Raw genomic sequence first — 22,102 nt, 5'->3', positions numbered from 1 at the left:
GTAAAATATTTGAGCCTTTACACATCATTTTCCCTCACAATTGGGAACTCTAAGCTTGCGACCCACTAGAGAGATCCAGCACCTAACTGTGATCACTTCACATAATCCGAGTAGAATACATCCAAAATCTGAATTGCATATTTAAATGCAAATGATATGCTTGTACAAATTCAAGTCAATAACTTCTTTACAATATATACAGTATAATACACTGTACAACATGCAAAAACAACCAGTATCAATGCTGTAGTCTTCAGTACTATAGTGATTACACAATTGCACATCTCTTTTTTAAAATACCTATCTAACATGATCAATCAAAATTATTACTGTAGTATTTTTTTTAACAGTTGATGTATTGGACATCAATCATGGAAGGGTACATCATGCTACTGTGTCGACCTGGTTGAAAAAAAAAACATTCAAGTCAAATTTTAGTTAATCCAGCATTGACTCAATATGTTTGTGCCAAACAAAATACAATTGCATGGAAGTTGGGTTTTTTTTGTTTTTGTTTTTTGTTTTTTTAAAAACTGAACATTTGGGTTGGTAAAAGAAAAACATTTGGCAACAAAGAATATTATGACAGGAGAAGATGCTACGAGCTGATTTTAGGTCTTGGCACTTTAGTCTGCTTCCAAACTTGAGATTTCTGCCTGCCCACTCTCCCCAAGAAGACACAGCAGTTTCTTGTAAGCACTTCTGTTTTAAACAAAAAGGTGAACTTGTCAAATCAAGCAACAACAATGCAGTGGATATGTGCGCTTGCTCACCTTAAGGTGGCGTTCTTGCCCAGTCCTTTCTTGTGTTCGTTGTTTCTCAGAGCAAGAGACAGGGTGGGAATAAGGGCTTCAACAACAGGGGGATCTAAAACAGCCACCGTCTCGAGAACGGTGTAAATCTGCCTGTCATAGACTCTCTCATTCTCGGCCACAAATGACCTTGGAACATAAAAGAGAAAAACGGTAAAATCATGAAATGTAAGCCAAGCCTACTTACTGCAACACATTAATAACGGTTACCTTAAGACCGACAACAGCTGCTCACACGGTCCTTGTACACACACTGCAGCACATCGCTCGACCACAAGTTGTACTGCATCCGTGCTTGTCTTCCTCACTGCACAAAAATATCAAGCATGGGATGTCACCGAAAAATGAATTCCAGTTGAGTGAGAAATGAATACATCTTGACAGCAAATTGATAGATTAAACATAGAGTGAAGTTCATGTTTCAATCGTTTAATTCAAAAAGTGAAAGCCATTGTTTTTTCTTTAGAATGTATACTTTTTCGAGAGGCCAATTGCTGCCAATATCTTATATGAAAAAAGCATTCTGATTGTTGATGCAACTTTGTAATTTCTTGAGATGAATATGTAGTTTTCATTCACCGTAAACCATCTTCCCCAAATTTATAAAAATAAATCATGAAATATTTCGTTGTGTGTGTAGTGAATCAACATAACGAGAGCGGCACTTTTGAGTTGAACGAGATGAATACAAATGTCCATCCATCCATTCATTTTCTATGGCGCTTGTCCTGATGGTTTTTTGCTGAGTTGGAGCCAATCCGGATAACTTTGGGCGAGAGGCGCGGCACAGCCCGCACTGATTGCCAGCCAATCACAGGGCACACAGGCAAACAACCATTCACACTTACAATCACATCAATGCATAATTTGTCTAGAAGTGTCAAAAGTCCTTTTTTTTACGGTGTCCGCCAGAGAACTGTTATGACCGTAAAAATCATAAAATCACCTCATACATAAACAAAATTGACCGAAATAGAAACCGCACAAGCACAGAGGGAGAAACCCCACACTGTTTCCCTCAATAATCTAATTGATTGAGAGGCACCTGTAGTGTAAATATTGGAAGCAGTCAACAAGCCCTAACCAACTGAAGCTCACCCTGAGGGTCATTGACCAGCATCAAGCAGCGCAGTAGAGCAGGAAGTGGCAGAGCGAGGAGGTCGGGGTCTGAGTCGCTGTTGCGTCTCAGAAGTTCCAACAGGAAAAACAGGACTGATGCAAGGCGAGGTGGAGGACAATGACCTTGGAACTGAAGGAAGCTCCCGCTAATAGCAGGAAAAAACGTTTCAACGTAAATTAGAGCAGATTTGGGCAAGCCGTATCAAACTGACGTGGGAGTTGAAATTCAAACTTAGAGCAGATTTCATGTCGACTGACCAGAGGACCTGCAGAATGGTCATCCTCAGCGAGGCTCCGGTGCCATTTGGGATGGGCTCGCATGCACCGAGAAGCACGGGATGATTGGCGATGCTGCCCAGCAAAGCTGAGGCGGGAAGGAAATGGTCAAGATATCTACGGATGATGGAGTGGAGCTGCTGCTTCAGGTACGCTCCTTGCGACGGGGCAACACTAGAAGCCACCGACAGACCCTGCAGGGATTTTAGTACAGGCATCATTTTCTCTGCTCCCAAAAAATATCTTGAATGTTACAGTAAGACGGTGAGAGTTTTCTGATACATTTAGCTTTAGGCATATACAGTATGTCTGTACATGGATGCCAACTTTTCTTCTGATGTTGTTTTTTCAGATTATATAGCGATTTGGTTTGTGCACGTTGGACCCAAACCTGTAGATAGAGTGGCAGGCTGTTTCTGAGAGCTGTGTCTTGCTGAGTGAGGTTCTGAGGGAGGAGCAGCCGATCCACAATGCGGAAGAGCAACTGCTGCGCCTTGGATGTGACCAGCAGGGGGCTCCAGTGCTTCACGACGCAGCCTGGCTCACAAGGTCCAAGAAAGACAGGCAAACAAACATGTGACAGTTTCCTGACCCCGCAGGTCGAGACATCGCTATACACAAACATACTCCTGAATTGTATCATGTGACTCTTACCGAGTGCCCAATAGGCCAGCTGAATTCCTTTCTGATTCTTGCTGACCAAAGAGGGTTTAATATATTTAAGGACGTCTCCCACGTAGTCCAGAGCTCTGGTCACCATGGCTGAACGCTCAGAAGAAACCTGCAGTGTGCCATAGACTCTGCCTACAGCCTGACACAAGCGAGAAGCAGATAAGCGAGTTTGGAAACCTTTACATCCAGGCGCTGCGTGACTGTGGGGCAAAAATTCACAGGGACATATGCGGAATACATCTCTCATGTATCAGCATTGTACATAAAAGGTCCAGTTTGAATTTCGACGAATGTGTCGGCCTTATTTGTGTGAGACTTGCAGTTCTCAGCAGGAGGTTTAAAAAAACAAAAAACAAAAAAACAACAACAAAAAAAAAAACCTTCCCCTGAAATGTAAACACATGCTGGTTGCTTTAGCTACAGTAGAGCACATCTATCAATGATGAGTGTACGTTACCTCAACAAACAACTCCAAGGCTGAAGTGGGCTTCATCACGGTGACCGGGAGAGAGAGGTTCGCTTTCCGCAGAAGACTCTCCACCTCGGGAAGCATCAGCACTAGGCGGGTCAGTTCACACAGCTGTTCCTCCATAGCGAGGCCTGTATCGCAAGCAGGCACAAACACCACCAGGGTTTCAAATTCAGATCTAGAAACAAAACTCAACTCAACTGTATTTAGAGAGCACGTTAAAGCAGCCATCGCTGCAGACAAAATGCTGTACATGGAGCAACTATCATATGTACAACAATAAAGCAATAAATCAGGAACAAGGACGGTAGAAAGCACCAAACAGTAAAACTAAGATCAAGTCTGAGTCATGTTGAGTGAAATGCCAAAGAATACAAGTGAGTTTTGAGGCGGGTTTTAAAGATGGGCAGCGAGGAGGCTTGCCGAATGTTCAGTGGGAGGTCATTGCAGAGAGAGGCACCCGCAACGGAAAAGGCACGATCCCCTCTGAGCCTCTACTTAGTTCTTGGTACTTCTAATAATCTCTGGTCCGCAGACCTGAGGTGCCGGGCAGGTGTGTAGGGGCAGATGAGCTCCGACAGGTGATATGGGACGAGGTCATTTAAAGATTTGAAAACAAATAATAGGATGTTAAAAAGAACTCTAAAATATATAGGGAGCCAGTGAAGGGATGGCAGAGTAGGAGTTATGTGCTCCCTCTTACGAGTACCAGTCAAGAGGAGAGCAGCAGCATTCTGGACCAGCTGGAGACGCTTAATGGAGGATTGGCTGATTCTAAAGTAAAGTGCATTGCAGTAATCGAGCCGGGATGTGACGAAGGCACGAATTACTGTCTCAAAGTGCCCATGAGAAAGGAGAGGTTTCACTTTAGCCAGCTGCCTCACTAAACAATCACGATATCGCCACTGTCGTTACATTCCTACAACTTATTCAGTTGAGCTTGGACTGGAAGGTTGTATTCCAGAATCATCTTATGTGAAAACTCGTTTGAAAGTTTAATCCTGAGATGTTGGAAACTGAATTATCCAGTCCAAGACGGGTAAGAGAAATTTCCAAGTCAGTCACCATAGTAACAGATTCTGTGAACCTGACCTGCTCGCTAAATCTAAAATGATATGATATGACTGAAAGCATTTTTGGAGGTCCATTAATAACTCTGGAACACAGAAGAGTGCACGAGGAGAAGGTGTGCAGGAAATGCCGATAGTTTAAGGTTGCTCCGCCCACAGTGTGTATTTGGCTTGAGCGTAAATGACAGATTTGAGTTGGGCGGCAGCAGCCAGAAAAGCTGCACACTTTTCTGACCTAAGCGCATGGGAGAATATGGCCATCTTGGTCTATGAAGCAATGAGTTGAATATGGACATAAAATCGTGTTCAAAAAAGATTTCTCATCTTAATATTTTATCGAATGGATTGTCCAGTGTCAATTAGTATGAATACAATCTCAGGGAAGTCCAAACCACGGCCGAGCAAAACATGCCTTGCCTGTCTGAATTTGATGTCTCATTTGAAGCTGCTTCCAAGGAGGCTACTCCAATGCAGAACTGCATCGAAATGAATGTCAGATTTTATTCGGCAGTGCCTTTCAGCTCTGACCTCAAGTGCGACTAAATATTAAGTAGGTTTATGACATAATAGCTTATCCAAACCTATGTTGTTGCCCTTCGCTGCCAAGGCATTGCTGTTTTTTTTTTCTCCGAACAGAATACATTTTCATCGTCGCTATGCACTAAAACCTCCAATTACAAGGGGGAATTAAGTAAATTAAGTTGAATTTTTTTCTCTCTGTTGCCATGGTGAATGGACATATGCTCACGTGGTCGTCGAAGCCTTTTGTTGTGGTGTTACACATGAGATTGAATTCTGTTTAGTAAAATAAACTATTGTACAAATACATGTTAGCTCTCAGACCTTAGCGCAGTTTTGTCGCTTCTATGTAACAGGAGCATGGCATCCATCCCTTTTCTAACCGATGACTTCGGGCAAAATGCGGACTAAAGCCCGGACTGATCGAGTCGCCAACAAGACCTTTACGAATGGGTGGGAATGAATACCACATCAGCTGCACAAAACAGTCCTGACGGTCAGAAGATTTGTGCTTTATGAAGTAGAACACACAAAAAGGAGTGATAAATTACTCAAGAACACACAGTAGAATTGGAGAAGAAATGAAACCTTGGGAATTTCCGCGGATCCGCGGAAAATTGCCATGTATGAGAATCGGAGAAGAAATGAAACCTTGGGAGGAAAAATTGCTTTTACCTGCTCTGGTTTCAGATCCACCAAGGTGTTGCTGTAGAATACATCGGAACCAGGCCCTGACTGACAGACTTTGTGATGACGCTGACAGAATGACGCCACGATCGCCGGTGAGTGACTCCAACAGCTCTCTGAAAAAGACAGATGGTCAAAGGGCTTCAAAGGTTTAAAAGCAACCATTATTTGGTGCCACACAGTGAAGCCGAGAAGAATAAATGGCCACTACCTGATTATTTTGCGTGAACACTCATTAATTAGTACGTGACAGAGCACACTGGAGGGGATTTTCATCAAACAAGCTTTGGTATGGTCACAGTGGGCAGTACCTGTTTTGGAGTAGATGCGGAAGGTAGCGCGTGACAAGAAGTGGATGAACCATGTCATCCCAACCAAAGTATTGCATGATGGACTGCACGGGAGTGGGTTGAAGGTCCTGGGGGGCAGAGGCGGGCAGCTCGAATGCCAGAAGAGTGAAGCCTGAGGGCATTTCAGAGTCATTCAGAATAATAAAGATGCCCATGTGTCAGCTTGTACATGCAAGATCCGTGCGCCATCTTCTGTTTCTGTCATCTACTGTGACAGTTCCAAATTGACCTTCCTCACCCTTCATTTATGAAAAATTCTTCAATCGATTCAAAAGGCAACAAAATTTAATTTGGCCTCAACTCTTCTCTCAAGATTGTTTTTCAGCCTGTAGTCACCTTTTCTCGCCTGACGAGGATCCCACTGATACTGACCTGCGGCCGCATCTGCCAACTGAGCCGGAGGGGTCTGAGAGAGGCGTAAATTGCGGAGGAAGGGGAAGAAGTGGGCCCAAAGTGCCACTGCTAACGCTAGGTGGGGCTCTTTCACAACAGTGTTGGTAGTCATCCGGGTCAAGGCGGGTTCTGACTGGACACGCTGTTGATGTGCCCGTCTGGAAAAACACAGATAAACAAATCTGTCCAATGCAAAAGTCAAACCTAGTGTGCACGATTACAACCCCCGCCAAAACCCCACCTCTTTTTTTTCTCTCTCTTTTTATTATTCATCCCGTTTCTCCACTGTTCCTCTCTCACTGCTTAAGTGTTTTCTTTCTTCCCTCCTGGGGGATTACTGGGGGCTGTGGTGTGCTGCGGTGTGGAGCAGCAGAGTGTAGGATGAGATCGGGAAGGAGAAGAGGATATTATGGGTATAGAGGGGGAGCCTAGTTGCTGATCCTCTGTACACACAATGTACTTTGGCTCTTCTGGCTCATCCCTGGCCCTAGCCGCAGCCTCACGAGCAGCTCCACAGTGGCTGGCATTAGCCCAGATAAGCAGCTGAAGAAGCTGTAATCTCATTTAGACTGGAGGTGATCCTTCTGTCCCCCTTCGACTGCCCAGATGGGGGTGCGGGGAAGTAGGGGTTTGAGGTGTACAGCGAGCACAGGGTAGGAACCCCCCCCCCGCCCCCTCCCCTCCCTCATACACACACTATCCCATCCCCATCTGTACACACAGACACACACAATTCACTTCTTCCCTTCCAGCAAGGTTGCATCTAATCCAGAGAGAGCTGAGACAATCGATTAGACTCTGAATTCATTAGCCTCGTTACTACGGCGGAGTGGGCCTTTCACACCCATCAGCCCTCATTGTACAAGGCATCATCAGAGACCCTACTTAATCCTGCTAACTGACATTCCTTACAAGGTGTACCCGCAAACATACAAATACATTCAACTCGGTGCCAACCCAACAAAAAGACGCCGTTTGGATCCTCTCATCCACCTATGCACTTTGCAAACTCCGAAGGTGAGTCACAACCACCTTTCACCCCGTCCCTCAAACTACCCCCTCCACACACACACACTACAGACACCAACGAGTGTTTTCGATTTGACTTGAGATGTGCCCCACATTCACCTGGCAAAAACAAAAGGCTAGATATCAAGTGAGAGGTTGTAATGACCTCAAAGGAAGGCCTGCCTTCTATTAAGCCAGGGCGACTGGAGTTAATTGGTTCTGCTGAAAACAGATCCAACAGGTTGTGCCATTGCCGGCTCACCTCATCAGCCGGCGGCACCCCCCACCTTGCCACAGCCGAGAGACATGGGAAGGAATAAAGCTGAGGAATTAGGCTTGGGACTGGCTTCTTGTATAAGTGCCATCAAGGGTGAACACTCGGACGCTCCATTTTCTCAGCCATTGGCACAATAATCACCTTAATGTGTGCAGATTCCACGCGGCTCTTAATAGGTGTAATGATGCACCTGCTAAATTTGCCAATCAAACAAAATGACCACAATTAATAATTGCAACAAAGCTTTATACTGTAGTCTCTGTTTTCGGTTTGAAGGTGCTTAAAAATACGGTATTATTTCTGTGCGTATATACCAGCAAAAACAGCATTCGGATTGTTCGATTTTAAGTTTTGACTGCTGTGTAAAACAATAACAGTACACTTAGGTGGCCAAAGTCAATAATGTGCTTACAGACACACTGCTACGGACTTACTGCGCATTCAAGTTGTTTTTTGTTTTTTTTCACGCAAGGTTTGAAGCAGTCTTTTAACATTGTGTAAGTTTCATCGCTGGAAAATAAAGACATATGCAACCATTATCCCATGTCTAATTTAAGACTATTGTACAGCAAGTGAGAGTTGTATCTTATTGAAAATAAAGGAAGACTAATGCAACTTAACTGTTGTAGTTAGAAGGCAGAAATGACTGCAAAGTTGCCCTTTGACATCAGCTTAGTTTTCAAGCCCATAAAACATGTTTATGCGCTGACTATGGCTCTTCCTTTCACCTTGCCTAATTCACGGTGGTTCCACTTGAGTTACATTCAACTCTAGTTACAATTCGGAAATATCAATATAAGACAATAAAGCACCAAATTTGGTAACCTTGTAAAAATAAAGTTTGTAGTGTGTCTGTGAACAAATATTCATCCCAAAAAATACTTGTTTTATGAACATCATGACCACTATTATTCCTGAACTGCCATATCTTATATTTTATGTATTGTATGTTTGTAAAGCAGGGAGCCACGATGGTAGACTGGTTAGCATGTCTGCCTCACAGTGCAGAGGTGCAGGGTTTGATTCCGGCTCCGGCTATCCTGTGTGGAGTTTCCATGTTCTCCCCCCGTGCCTGCCTGGGTTTTGTCCGCTTTCCTCTGATTTCCTTCCACATTCCAAAAACAAGCATGGCAGGTTAATGGAACTCACTAAAATGGCCTTCGGTGTGAGTGCGCGCGAGTGGCTGTTTGTCTTTGTGTGCCCTGCGATTGGCTGGCAACCGGTTCAGGGTGTCCCCCGCCTACTGCCCGAAGACAGCTAGGATCGGTTCCAGCACGCCCCACGACTCTTGTGAGGATTAGCGGACTAGAAAATGGATGGATGGATGTTTTGAAAGCAAACATCAGTAGGTGAAATGTAGTTGAGCGGTCGTCCTTTGTAGTAAGTCTAGTATGCCTGTATTGATTATTTCTAATTTTGATTGTAGTAAAGGTTTGCTCTTTCCACTTTTAAATGTTTGCTTCAGCATTTACCTTTGAGTTGTTGCAAAAACCCGATAAGATGCAGATAGAACTTTTCAATAGATATGGAATATTTTTTTTTATTAATTAGTAATATATTGCTCTGCTTCTTTGTTATGAATCATACTTTGGCTATTATATCGGCGCACGGGTACATATGAAATTGTAAATATTGCTAAAACTCAAGTGCACTGTTTACTCGTGTCGAGTCAAATCCTTGTACCTCCTAAATACCGTAATCACTTTTCAGTCGACCCCCAAAATGTCATGCTTGTTCAACTGGAAATATTGCATCGCCAAAGCGAGAAAGCCAAAAAAGAGAAAGCCATTGTCAATACTTTGATTAATAAATTGTAAAAATAGGGTAAACGAACAAAATAAAAATCTACCAAATTTTGACACAGGAGGTTTCGGGCTGATGCTCGCAATAGATTGTATTTTTATGACTGGGCGGAGGGAGGCTCTGTCTCGCTCACTTAAAACCAGAAAATGGTCGTTTGCTACAAAGTTACTTCTGGCATTACTTAAATATCTTCCAATATATATTTAACACCATTTTTTTAGCCCCCCCTTATCGGTGTCTGCCCCAAAAATCTCATTCCATCGGGTTCTATTGGGCGTAACACCGGTGTCGGGGTAGATCGGCATTTATTCACCAGTCTTTTTCAGACAAAATCCATAAATTGTGGCCAATAGCGCAGATAATTACAATAACACGTGGTGACATCAGAGCCAGCATCGGAGATAGGTACTGCTTTTAACACAAAGGGCCAAGAGTGGTGAGTCTTTGTCGCAAAACCTTCTGGTGGCATTCTGCCTGACATGCCTCTGACACTATTTCAAAACCTGGCAAATTTGCAGGTAGACTTCAAACCTGCAACTTTCACAGGTGGTCAGTGTAAAAGGGGCTTATGTGAGAGAGAGTAATTCAGTGGGAGAAAAAAGAATAATGAGAACGGCTGAAAAGCCTGGGTGGTGATTACTCTCACCTGAGCTGGGCGAGGACAGTCTGCAGAAAGCCAAGAACAGAGTTGAGTTCAGACTGGCGGCAGGCTGGCAGCAACCACACAAAGCCTTCATTGAGAAGTTTTTCCTCGGATAGGTTGAGCCTGGTGCTTGTTTCGAACACTTCAGCCACCCCCTCCAGGTATGATCCAAGAGGCCCCCAGAGGGCGAGCTTACGAGACATCTCGGTAGTTTTATTGTAGAACTCCTTCGCGATATCATTGAAAGATGTGGCTAGCCCACTAGCAAGTGGGCCGAGATCCAAGCCCCTCTCCTAGATCAAAGAACACAAATGTCAAAAGCGCTTGCACAGATGAATCAAACGGACTGGACTGGACTGGACCATGCTTCGGAATTATTCAGCAGCTCTACTTTTTTTTGATGATTGAACATACCTGAAATAACAACACCAGTGCCAGCTGTCCCCTCCACACCAGTGTGCGGTGTCCTGGGGGGCAGTCAGATGGCAGGAAGCCCAGCAGCTCACAGGTTTTACTGGCAACATCCTCCAGTTCCACCTTCCTGGCAACCACCAGAAACAGGAGCAAGAAATTCATGAGCCCGGCCTCCGTCAGCTCCTTCATCTTCTTCGAGGAGAACTTAGAGCAAATCCTGAAAAAGGACAAAAACAATGAACATTTTGGTTGATAGTGTAGTCCAGTGGTCCTCAACTAGAAATGCTGTAGGTCCACTTTTTTTTTTTTTTAATAAGACCAAGCTCCGGTCCCATGCACGGCGGTCATGGGGAGCAGGGCTATATGCCCATTTAGTATGGTTAAGCCAAGCTTATACAAATCAACACTCCTCACAACCAACCAATAATGGGGTGCATGAAAATAACAATTATTCACTTTGCCAGTACACAGCAAATAATGAGAGGTATTGTGTTGAGGCACAGGAACTCTTTTATTTTGTTAAGTTGTGCCTGCTTAATAATAGAAATAGCCCTTTTAGGGAAATAAGACAATTTTTACTTTAACTTTGTTAAACAGTAGTTGTCTTTTTTTTCCCTTAATTTAACAAAATACTAATTTTACCAAAATAAATACTAAACATGAAAACAAAAATATCCTTTTCATTTGTACAATTCCCCTTTTCACATCCCCTCTGAAATCACTGAAAAATACAGTATATCAGAAGAGGAGTTAAGAACCATTTTAAAAACTGACACAAGGGAGCACAGGAATGTGCAGTGCTGTTCTTCCACTAAAGGTGAATGCAATGTTTGAGACATGCAAATATTATTTGAGGACGCCATTGTGATGTTCATTTACCATGTTGCGGTGTTCCTGTTAAACACAGCTGCAAAGATCCCCGGGTAGACGGGAGCAAAACTGCACACAATCGAAACCTCCAGCGATTGGTCTTGTCTAATTGTGTGCGCCGGCTCTCCTGGACTGAAGCTGTGAGCACAACTGTGGCGTCGCGCATGCGTCGGTTTCCTGACACAATCATCCATTTTGAATGCGTGTGTGTTGGGATAGACGCGTGCTGACGCTTATGTATGGGCACACCTTAAGTTCAGAGGAGCCAATCAGCGCATCGTTATCGCCGACATGCCCTGCTCAGCCAGGGTCTCCAGTTAGTCAAACATTATACAACACACAGTCGCGCTGCTGCGGTCCTCTGCAATACATCTGTTAGTGCACGCAAAGAATAAAACGGATAATTTTAACAAGCGATCGCGGTAATGCGCAGATTATAGTCCACAAATATAAAATGTATAACGTAAAAATCACTTTATAATTTATTATTTTATACAATTTGCCGAGGGTCCGGACAGAGGAGGTCGGCGGTCCGGTCGTGGATCGCGGTCCGCCAGTTGAGGAAGGCTGGTGTAGTCGTTTATAAGATAGAAACGAGTGCAACTATTGAGCGCAGATTTGGCAAAACGTAAAATGTCTATCGAATCACTTCGGAAGTAATGTGTCCTTTTTCAGTCTGCAATGACTAAACTTCCCACTCTCGCGATGCTCTCTACTGCCTGCCTCCATCCCCCTCACTGCACCAAGGGGGAAATCTGTGCTGTCTGGCCGGCCTTGAGAGTGTGTGTGTGCGTGTTTGTGGGTTGGGTGCATAAAGTGGGAGAGGGAATAAGAAAAGCGAAACACCCAGCATTCTGTTAGATCCTGAGGGCACTGTGGAGAAATGCCTTTAAAGATCATGTTAAATGTCAGAGACACTCAGACACACAGCAGTAGGCGCTTGGTCCCTCTCTACAGCCAAACCAATTTACTGCAACACCAGAGAAGGATCAATAAAAACACACGTGTATACACACACACACACACACACACACACACACACACACACACACACACACACACACACACACAGTCATGCTTCCTGTTCACATTCTGCTCACCTGGTTAAACAAAATATATATATACCGGTATACTGAGCCCATTTTCCCCATCTCAGGTGAGTCGTGATGCTGCGTGGGTCAAAACGCCAATAGTGCCAAATCCCAAGATAAACTTGTGTCAAAAGTATAGGGCTGTAGCAATTTGAAAAATAAGTTGATTGCATTTTTTCCCTCTCTTTGTGATTGTGATTTAATATTGGGATATTATTTTTAAAGGTCCATTTCTCATGTTTTGTTTAACAAATTTAAGCAATATATTTATATTTTCATACAAGACATAATTACACACACACACACACACACACACACACACACACACACACACACTTAAACTGTATATAAAGCCATCTGACGAAATGCACATGGCATGTAAAAAAAGATGCCGCCATGAAGAGATGTTCTCCCCACTGTTCTGTTCTGTTTGTTTATTTGAGTGTTTTCTCCGCAGCCAAGCAGATGTTCTAAATTCCTGGTTCTGGATATCAACTTGGCCAATGTGTCGCACATTAACCTGGTCATCATTGATGTCTCCCTTGGCTTACACAAACAGTCGAGCCTCCTGAGGAGGAAGGAGCGATAGCATTGGTTGAAGTAACAGTAAGAGGAGGCGCGGGGTGTGGCTGGAGGGGAGGGGGAGAGATCTGGACATGTTCCAGCCTAGTCTGGCTGAGTACACACATCCACCAGCCCCCCACCAGACAAGCCCCCTTGCTATCCGTGTTGGAAAGCACCAAAGCTTTGCTAAGGCGCATTAACCGCCACGCTCGTTAACTAATTAGCCCCCATGTCTGCAATGATGCTGAGAATATTCCAGACAGAGGGAAGACATTAGGCGGACTTATCTATGGTTGCCTCATTTGGGTGGCCAGCCTGTATGTGATATATGAGGACACCGGACTAGGTGATGTTGCTGTTACACATGCATGAACAAAACACAAAACAGTATTTCCCAACCTTGGTCGAGCCAAGGCATCAAGAGCACTTTAAAAAAAAGTATGAATACTGAAATAATGGCGATCTTGTTTCAATTTACTCACAAACGTACATAGTGGGTGCATAATCTGGGCCTCTTTAAATCACATAAAACTGATTCACTAGCAGGAAGCCATAACTTATTCTCTAGTTTGAATGACAACACGTGGTTGCTTACACAGGTTTAGTTGTAAATTGTCCGTGCGCGTCATCACACCACAGCGCTGGCATAGGTAAATGAACACAAATGTATTTGTAATAAGTAAATCAATGATTTTTGGACAAATTAAGTCAGTTGAATCATTTCCCACAGCACCTGTGATGATTTCTCATGGCACAACCGGGGTGCCGAGAATCACTGACCATAAAGAGGACACGCTCCCTGAAAACACACCGCAATTCTAGAAAGAGCAGGTGCGGATTATGTTGTTTTTCTGTGACGAAGAGCAGGTGGTTGACTCCTGAGACACCGGCTGCACTTGGAGACAAATACATTTCAAAAGCTTCTTGGAAGATGAGATCTTCTCAATAAGAGTGGAAAGCATGGTTAAGTGCAATTACTGTATGAAGCAGCATGTTGGACGTGTGTTGCGGGTGTATGCACATTTAACACAATGAGATTTGGTTTCGTGTCACCAGTCAAGCTTTACCTTCCTTTGATCTGTCTCTGTGGTACTCCCCCCACGCTGTCCTGAGACAGGCATAGGGCCAGCACTCGCAGAAAGATGTGGAATGAACTGGCCGAACGGTACAGTTGGGTGTGTCCTGGGGAGGGGAGGGGAGACGGCTCACAGCAGTTGCGTGCCTGCTGCAAAAGAGACAGGGGCGTCTTGCACAAAGTGACCAGGCTGCTCACTCCAAGCCACGGCACAGTGAATGAGGCACCCTGGGGATTGGAGAGAAACAGCAGAGCACTCAAACTACAAATGACTATGGAAATTACGTCAAATTGACAATAAGTATCTTAAGCGGGGCAAAGTATGTACAGAAAGAAAAATAGACAGGGACCAAAAATCTGACTCTATAGCTGCCACAAGATTATGTCAACGCACAACTTTTCTATTAGAAACGGTTCTGGCCTGTATGATGGAAGCTCCTCCCCCCACTTTAAAATCAATACCACCAGATGGCAGCAAAGTATTACTTTTGTATTAGACGAGGCTTTGGTCTGAGCACCAAAACTGTGAATATGTGGGGTTTTCAGCGAACAATGGTGGCTAGGTTCCGAAACAATCAGCCACGAGGTGAATTCACGAGTATGCGTGGAACATTCCTTTTAAATATGCCATTTGTAGGTGTCTTGCAAGTCAGTCAAAGTAGTTTACATGTTCCCCATGGGTCTAAAAAGCAACCACACGAGGACCTGGAGAAACATCTCTCATGTACCACATTTGCTCAAATGATGGCTCTTATAGATTGGGGAGCATAGACCTCATTAAGCGAGTACCAATTTATTTTGGAGTTTCAAAGAGAAAGTGATGCCAAACTTTCCACAGCAAAACATGCTAAAATGACGACAACATTACAACAATATACAACTTCAAATTAAGCACTCCACCCAAACAGACACCAAAGCCTTAAAGGAGCCCAACAACACAACATAGACACTATAGGAGGAAATACAGTAGATTACTACGGTATTTAACATCACTATGGCTGTAAATTACTTTACTGAACAAAGTATTACGCCTCACCAGGTTTTTGCTGTAGTAGTCCCAGAGGATCGAGACGGCGCTGGTACTGGGTTTCCACAGCAGACACAGAGAGAGACAACAGTGCACATGCATTCTGACCTGCTCCTCTGCAAGCCCTCCCTATAATTATACAGACAAGTACACGTTCATGCAGAGTGGTGTAGTAATCAAAACTGAACAAATAAAAAAAGACTGGTTTTCATTAAGTTTGACAAGTTAGTTGAAGATGCTGACCTGTGCCTTGCAAGTCAACTTTAGCAACTCCTCCACAAACGTCCAATTGTCATCTTGGAATTTCTACAGGGATGGGCGAAAGAGTATGAGACATAAAAAAATCAAATCAACACTTATTAACACACGATTATTAATATAGACCAGATGTTCTCAAATTTTTTACACCAAACACCACCTCAAAAAATAATGTTCAGCAAAAACGAGGTAGATGTTTTATTCCAAAACAACACTTGATATTATGGTAAGCCACTGCAATATGCACAGATGTTTAAGTACTTGAAACATGATTCAATTAAGATGTATTGCACAGGAAAGAAAAAAAAAAGCAGTTTGAAAATGTAAAAAGCAAATGTATCCTACCGTACCCAACAGTTAAATACTGTATAAAACAACTGTACTCAAGATGTTATATATTTTATATTACAAATGTGCTGTACTTGCTTAAAAAAGTCAATGTTAACTTTGTGAACAATTAAACATTTAAATCAGCGATTCTCGCATACCACTAGAGTGAGCCATCAGACAAAGTACTAATACCACCTTTAATAGTCATACCCCAATTTGAGAATCACTGATATAGACAATATATTTCAAATTGTGCTATTCAAATCTCTCTTTCTCTATCAAACATGATACAAGGACGCCAAAAATACTTGGCTTCCTTATCACAGCCATGATGAAGTCAAAATCTAAACAACCACAAACGTCAACAAAAACAGCAATACATATATATCGTTTTTTTTTTGTTTTGTTTTTAACTGAATATTTTTAATAGTGTCAGTGAAAGCTGACCATTAGAATCTTTGTTGCATTGAATCATACTGAATTGTGTGGGTGTATGCAACAAACTGCCAGTGAGTCAAGTTATGTAAATGTGCCTCTTACCTCATCTTGAATTATGCCATTTTGACTGTACTGGCCTAATATTGCTAGATGAGTGAGCAGCCACCATGTGAATCCTAGGGGGTCCTTGCAGTGTGTCGGGAGGCCACTGAACTGTTCTGCTGCAGGTTTACCTGACATTAGAGGCCTCAGCAACGAGTTCATATAGCTCCAAAAAGACTAAAGGGAGAAGAGAGACAATATATATTTCGTTGGTGCAAATGTGCAAGTAAATGCTTCGATTTTAAGTGTTGTTAGTGTTGTCAGCTGAAGACAACATTACAAATTACATAGACCATCACACTTTACGCCGGTGGGCCAAGAGGAGCACTTGGCAAAAAATGGCTCACCAGTCCAATACAAAAATACAATATTGTACTTTTACTTTCCAATTATTATTATTATTATTTTAACAATATTGTGCGTTTTTATACAGTATTGTGATTTTTTTTTTATTTTGCCAACTTCCCCACAATATCGTGGTAATTATAGTACTGTATAATGAGGTTCATATCATGATAATGTCAAATTGTGGCGTTTGCATATTGTTACATCCCTAATTGGAATCTACATCACCTGTGAGTGTTGCCTTTTACTCCTATATTGCAAAAGGTGAATGACAAGGATCCACAGCTCTTTGGTGCAGGAGCAGAGGTAATGGTGACTGCTGAGAACGTCTGTTGGCCTCACCTCAAAACAAACAAACAAACAAATAAATAAATACAGAAATAAAATAGTATACTTCATTATAATCATATTCATTGTAATCATTGCCTTGTGATTGCCTCGCGACCAGTTCAGTGATTGTTCTCTGCCCAGAACAAGGACTGGAGCTTAGCCAAGTTGTGCAAACATTACATCGTTAGTTTAGCAGCAAGCACGCCGAGCAAAACGATTTTCCTCTGGCTGAAAATAAGATCACGTGAAAGCGGGCATCACGTTGACGCTCTTGTTCTCAAACATGTATGCACTGTGTAAATTTGATTTTCCAAGCTGTCCATTGTCAGTGAATATAGATAGTTGGAAAGCCTGTGAAATTTTAAAACTAGTCGCCCGAAAAAAGCTGGGCGAGGCTTCAGCATGGCCGTGACCCTCGTGAGGATAAGCGGATCAGATCATGGATGGATGGATAGAACTGTACTGAAAAAATATGAAACGACAGCATCAGCATCAGCATCAGCCTTCTCGACTGTCATCATGATGGATTGAATTTGAATCACAATGCTTGCTAAGATCTCGTTTCTGTTCGAAAAATACATTTTAATCGATACAAGCTACAGATATCAAGGGCATATCTCAAAACTAAGGTGTGGTACTTCAATGCTTCATGCCCACCTTGCTGTATTTCCCCATGGCCAGGCCAGTAAGGTCACAAAGGAGGCTGCACAGGTGCTCCTCAAACAGACTGGTATCAGTCAAGTTCTCTCCCGTCAGGTTCATGAACTGGTGTGCGTACACCACCCGGCCTGGGCAGAAAAGGAGCTAAAACAGTGAGGACAACATCTAAAGGTCAGAAAGCGGTAGCCTGCTCTGCTAGCTGCACTACACATCAACACCAACCTCAATGCAAATCACCTACAGTAGAAGAGGGGAAACTGTACTGTCCAGAAAATATTGGCTTCTTCTGTGTCTGTTAAACGCTCTCATTTTACTTTCATTTAAAAGTCTTCTTCCGATATGTTGTTCATGTGTGACAATGACATCATTTAAAATCTTTCACATCTTTTACTACGCCAGGGTAAGCTTACTGTATTTCAGAGTAAGCAAACATACTGTACAGTACCATGCATCTTGTGGCCCAACAGGTGGAGGATCTCCAAGACTGACCAATGGATGTCAAGGTGAAGGTGTAACAAATGCCAAGAGGGAGGAAAAATCTGTGGACACAACACAGAATATCCCGCTGGCACAATGAAACACCACACAATCTTTCGACTTCCAGAAATAGCCTATCGCTGCCGTCATCGGGCAGTAGGCGAGGGACACCGTGAACTGGTTGTCAGCCAATTGCAGGGCACACATAAAAATAAACAACCATTCACACTCAGAGTCACACCGAGGGACAATTGAGAATGTTCCATTAACCTGCTATACATCTTTTTGGAATGTGGGCGGAAACCGTAGTACCCGGAGAAAACCCACGCAGGCATGGGGAGAACATGCAAACACCCACACAGGAAGGCCAGAGCTGGAATCGAACCCTGTACCTCTGCGCTGTGAGGCCGACGTGCTAACCAGTAAATCACAGTGCCGTCCCTCAATAAGTGATGAATTTGTATTTCATATTTAATTCCTTTTTGTCGTTAGTCTGTACAGCTATGATTCACAACCAGTGCGCCGTGAGAGCTTTAATGGTGTGCCGTGGGAATTTATCAAATTTCACTTTATTGGTTAGAAAATAATTTATCTTTGTCCAGCTATCTATGCCAGTAACTTACAGTGACAGAAAGAATACTTAAATGATCTTCTACTAGATGGAAAAATTATGTAATTGACATATGTATGCTCTTTTTGTGACAATTTTGTGTGGTGGTGTGCCATGCGATTTTTCAACCTTAAAAAATGAGCCTTGGCTTCATAAAGGTTGGGAATCACTACTCTGCAGCAACTCCGAGCTTATCCTATGTCAGTGGTTCTTAACCTTGTTAGAGGTACCAAACCCAACTAGTTCATATACACATTCACCGAACACTTCATTAGTGAAAAACAAAAATATGACTTTTTACAAATTCAAAACAAGAAAACGCATTTATTAAAATCAGAAAAAAAAGTAACTAACATTTCAAGACATAAGTCACTTTTTTTTTTAATTATACGACGTACTATCACGACAGTCACACGTTGACTACTGAGTGAACTAAATTTCCCGCAGCACTGATTATCTGCAGCGAGTAATGGCCAAGTGGGCATGTCATAACTAATTGACATGTTGAGTCGGGTGTGTCTTAACCTCCATGGCAGAGGCTCCGTCGAACCACTGAGACCGATTAACCGAACCCCTAGGGTTCACTCAAACCCAGGTTAAGAACCACTGCCCTATGTATTTCTTCACAGATGCGCGCTGTAACAAACGGTAGTCCCAAGTTTCAATTACATAATACCTAACCATCAGGAGTACCTTTCCAGGGTTCTGTATAGTGAAAGCATTCTGAACGTTGGCAGGCAGGTCTTTAAGACGGCCAATGAGCAGAATGATGCCGAACAACTCCTCGACTAGAACAGATGGAAGTTGACCCTCCAACTCCTCAAAAGGGTGGGTTGGATGTACATCAAGGCTGCAGGAAACCCTCAGGTATCTGAACCCAAAAATTAAAGTGAAATGGATCACAGAAACAGTGTACAGAAACCCAGACAAGTGCCAAGGGTAGGATCATTTTGGTATGGAGATTACCTGTGTAGGAAGACTTTAACATATTGAAGAAATAATACACACTGCTGTCTGAGCTCAGAGGCTTCCAAGTGAAGGTTGGATCTTTGACCTAAAACACAAAAGACATGTTGCGACACAGACTACGTCGTCTTTATGTAACCAATATATAATGAACAGAATAGAAACTTGAGCTGTCAATTTTAGTCCAATATCCAACTGATTTCTCCATGGTCACCTTGAAACCAAATCTCAATATATTTTGATTGATGTTAATGTGTTGCAATGACTTTATGTGAATTAAGGATCACAACTGGATTTAGTTATTCACAGTATGGCTGTATTAATAGCCTATTGTGGAGATTTTTTTTTTTGCCATAAATGCTGAAAGCCAAACCATTAGACATATTGTGGGATAGATATAGAACCATGCTTACCAAAGTCAGGTGAGATGTGCTGTGCCATAGTCTCAAGCATGTAGATCTTTTGCCTGAAATTTAACACCAAGCAGTAAAAAGTATATTGGTGAAACTTGATTGAGAGTTTTATGTCGACAAAAACTGTTTGCTTATTTACCACTGTCACGCATAAACAAAAAGATTAAATGAAATATGTTTCTTCATATATGATGGTTGTGTGTGTTTTTTTAGGCTTCTACTCACATACAGTAATTCCAAAATCACGAACGTTAAATTCATTGAAAACTCAAAATTGTCAATAGGTGTGAATGCGAGCAAATTGTCGTTTATTTATATGTTATTGTGCAAGTGACTGGCAACCAGGCCATGGTGTTCAAGCTCACCTGCAAAAATAATTAGCATAAGTAGTACAGAAAAGGCATTGACGCACAGATGTTTCTTGGAACGTGCAAAATGAACTGAGCTTTGTGTATTAGTTTACCTCAGTAGACCAAAGAGTAGCTTAGTTGATTCAACCAGTGCTGTCTCTGTAACCCAGGTTAAACCAAAGATCTCTACTGTGTCACTCTCATAGTCTGCAGGGGCTGGATCGAGACACAACAGCAGCCTGCGTAGTGGGTCCATTTCATGTTAGTATGGTTTCATATCCTGTTATTTTCTATTTTGTACATTAACTCAGTAAAACGCCTTTCAATAACATAAAAAAACTGGTTTACCTTTTGAGTGACCCACTAGCTGTGTATCCCTCATCTGAGAGAGATCCAGTTGGATTCTCCTTTGCTTCAGAGCAACAGAACCAAGGTGGTTTGGCTGGGGAAAGCTCACACAAACCATCTGTTGGGGAGACTGGAGGGGTGAGGGATTGGTTGAAGTCGTCTGCCATGCTGCTACTCATTGTCACCTCTAGTCATTTAAAAAAACAAACAAACAAATCAACGAAGAACATACAAAATGCCACAAAAAGCATTGCAATAATTTCAGGTTCAATCAGCAATTGTCATAATACTAATGTTATGCGTTTGCAGTTAAACCTGAGATTTAAAATATAACGTGCCCACGCTTTCGAGATCGAAACATTTATTAGGTTCAAGTTATGTTAGCAATGTTTACAGTGCCATTCAGTGTTTATTTACTTGATTCCGATCAGGGCAAAACTAGAATCAGACAATTAAACTGCACAATCAATCAATCAAACTTTATTTATAAAGCACTTTTCATACATAAAAATGCAACTCAAAGTGCTGTACAGTTAAACCATTTCAATCTTACAACATAAAGAGGACCCCCTCCCCTTCAACATATACACATCTATATATCACCACAAGATCGTGCACACACTCACATGCACACAAACATACCCGCATGATCCTAATAGTATTATACTACACTATAACATTAACGAACCTTTATTGTTGTTTATGTGAGGTAATATTCCGCATATGCGTGTCAATGAGGGCAGCTTTTCCAAACGTCGCCCAACTGTTTGTGTTCCGGCAGTGTCCCGCGCGTTTGCATTGCGCATGTGCGAAGCCAACATTAAACTTTTGATTGGTCCAAAGTTCGGTAATGGGCGTGGCTTTGTAAAAACAGAGGTAACAGGAGGACTCGCTCTTCGAAGGTTTACAATCCGAAATTAAACAGCAATTCCGACTCTGGACTCGTATCACACGGATTGCGCTGCTTGACAACAGCAAACGTATCCTTGAATTCTTTCCCGCATGCCTGAACACCATTCAGGATCGTCACGGCGAAACATCGTGATACATTTCTACCTGTCCTCTGCTGAAAAAAATGGAGAAGCAAGATATTAATGTTAATGTTAATTTGTTCACAATGTTACCAAAACAATGGGGATATTTTGTTTGATAGCATAAAGCTTGAGCCAAAAAATTGGTCATAAGAATGCATTCAATTTCATTCATCTTTTCCAAGAAGGATTAGTTATTGATTACAAATATTTCATAGTTCAGATATCTCTGCCAGTTATAAACAGGGAAAGGTAGAATAATTAATTGATTTTTTAAACGTGGTCAAGATCAAAACTGAAATTCT

General features: G+C 42.5%; 1 protein-coding gene across 2 annotated transcripts; it reads right to left on the bottom strand.

Moving 5' to 3' along the window:
* Positions 1-127: 127 nt before the first annotated feature.
* On the bottom strand, positions 128-21,575 carry mms22l (MMS22-like, DNA repair protein). Of its 2 annotated transcripts, XM_019856250.1 has the most exons (26): positions 21,455-21,575; positions 20,767-20,953; positions 20,532-20,657; positions 20,069-20,121; positions 19,656-19,743; positions 19,383-19,560; positions 18,048-18,141; positions 17,600-17,730; positions 16,841-16,954; positions 16,268-16,444; positions 15,383-15,445; positions 15,149-15,268; positions 14,105-14,340; positions 10,513-10,729; positions 10,102-10,391; positions 6,347-6,525; positions 5,936-6,086; positions 5,613-5,740; positions 3,337-3,479; positions 2,862-3,018; positions 2,599-2,744; positions 2,190-2,401; positions 1,911-2,077; positions 1,023-1,119; positions 774-941; positions 128-702 (listed from the first exon to the last, which is right to left on the bottom strand). In XM_019856250.1, the coding sequence occupies exons 1-26, from the start codon at positions 21,570-21,572 to the stop codon at positions 627-629; spliced, it is 3,816 nt and encodes a 1,271-aa protein (XP_019711809.1). In that variant the 5' UTR covers positions 21,573-21,575; the 3' UTR covers positions 128-626. The 2 variants fall into 2 exon arrangements, with proteins under 2 accessions (XP_019711809.1, XP_019711810.1); XM_019856251.1 differs by lacking the exons at positions 128-702; positions 774-941 and having other exon boundaries at positions 1,027-1,119; positions 2,198-2,401.
* Between the last annotated feature and the right edge of the window lie 527 nt (positions 21,576-22,102).

The sequence above is a fragment of the Hippocampus comes genome, unplaced genomic scaffold (genome assembly GCF_001891065.2).
Source record: "Hippocampus comes isolate QL1 unplaced genomic scaffold, H_comes_QL1_v1.1 scaffold327, whole genome shotgun sequence".
Taxonomy (NCBI): domain Eukaryota; kingdom Metazoa; phylum Chordata; class Actinopteri; order Syngnathiformes; family Syngnathidae; genus Hippocampus; species Hippocampus comes.
Note: the sequence above shows the minus strand (reverse complement) of the source record. Positions and strands in the feature narration are given on the sequence as shown.

Coding starts and splice junctions, on each gene's coding strand:
- mms22l (XM_019856250.1), bottom strand. CDS start 21,572: ATGCGCAATGCAAACGCGCGGGACACTGCCGGAACACAAACAGTTGGG. Junction 15,446..16,267: donor ATGGCATAATTCAAGATGAG/GTAAGAGGCACA, acceptor CCATCCCTGTAG/AAATTCCAAGATGACAATTG. Junction 14,341..15,148: donor ACTACTACAGCAAAAACCTG/GTGAGGCGTAAT, acceptor TCCAATCCCCAG/GGTGCCTCATTCACTGTGCC.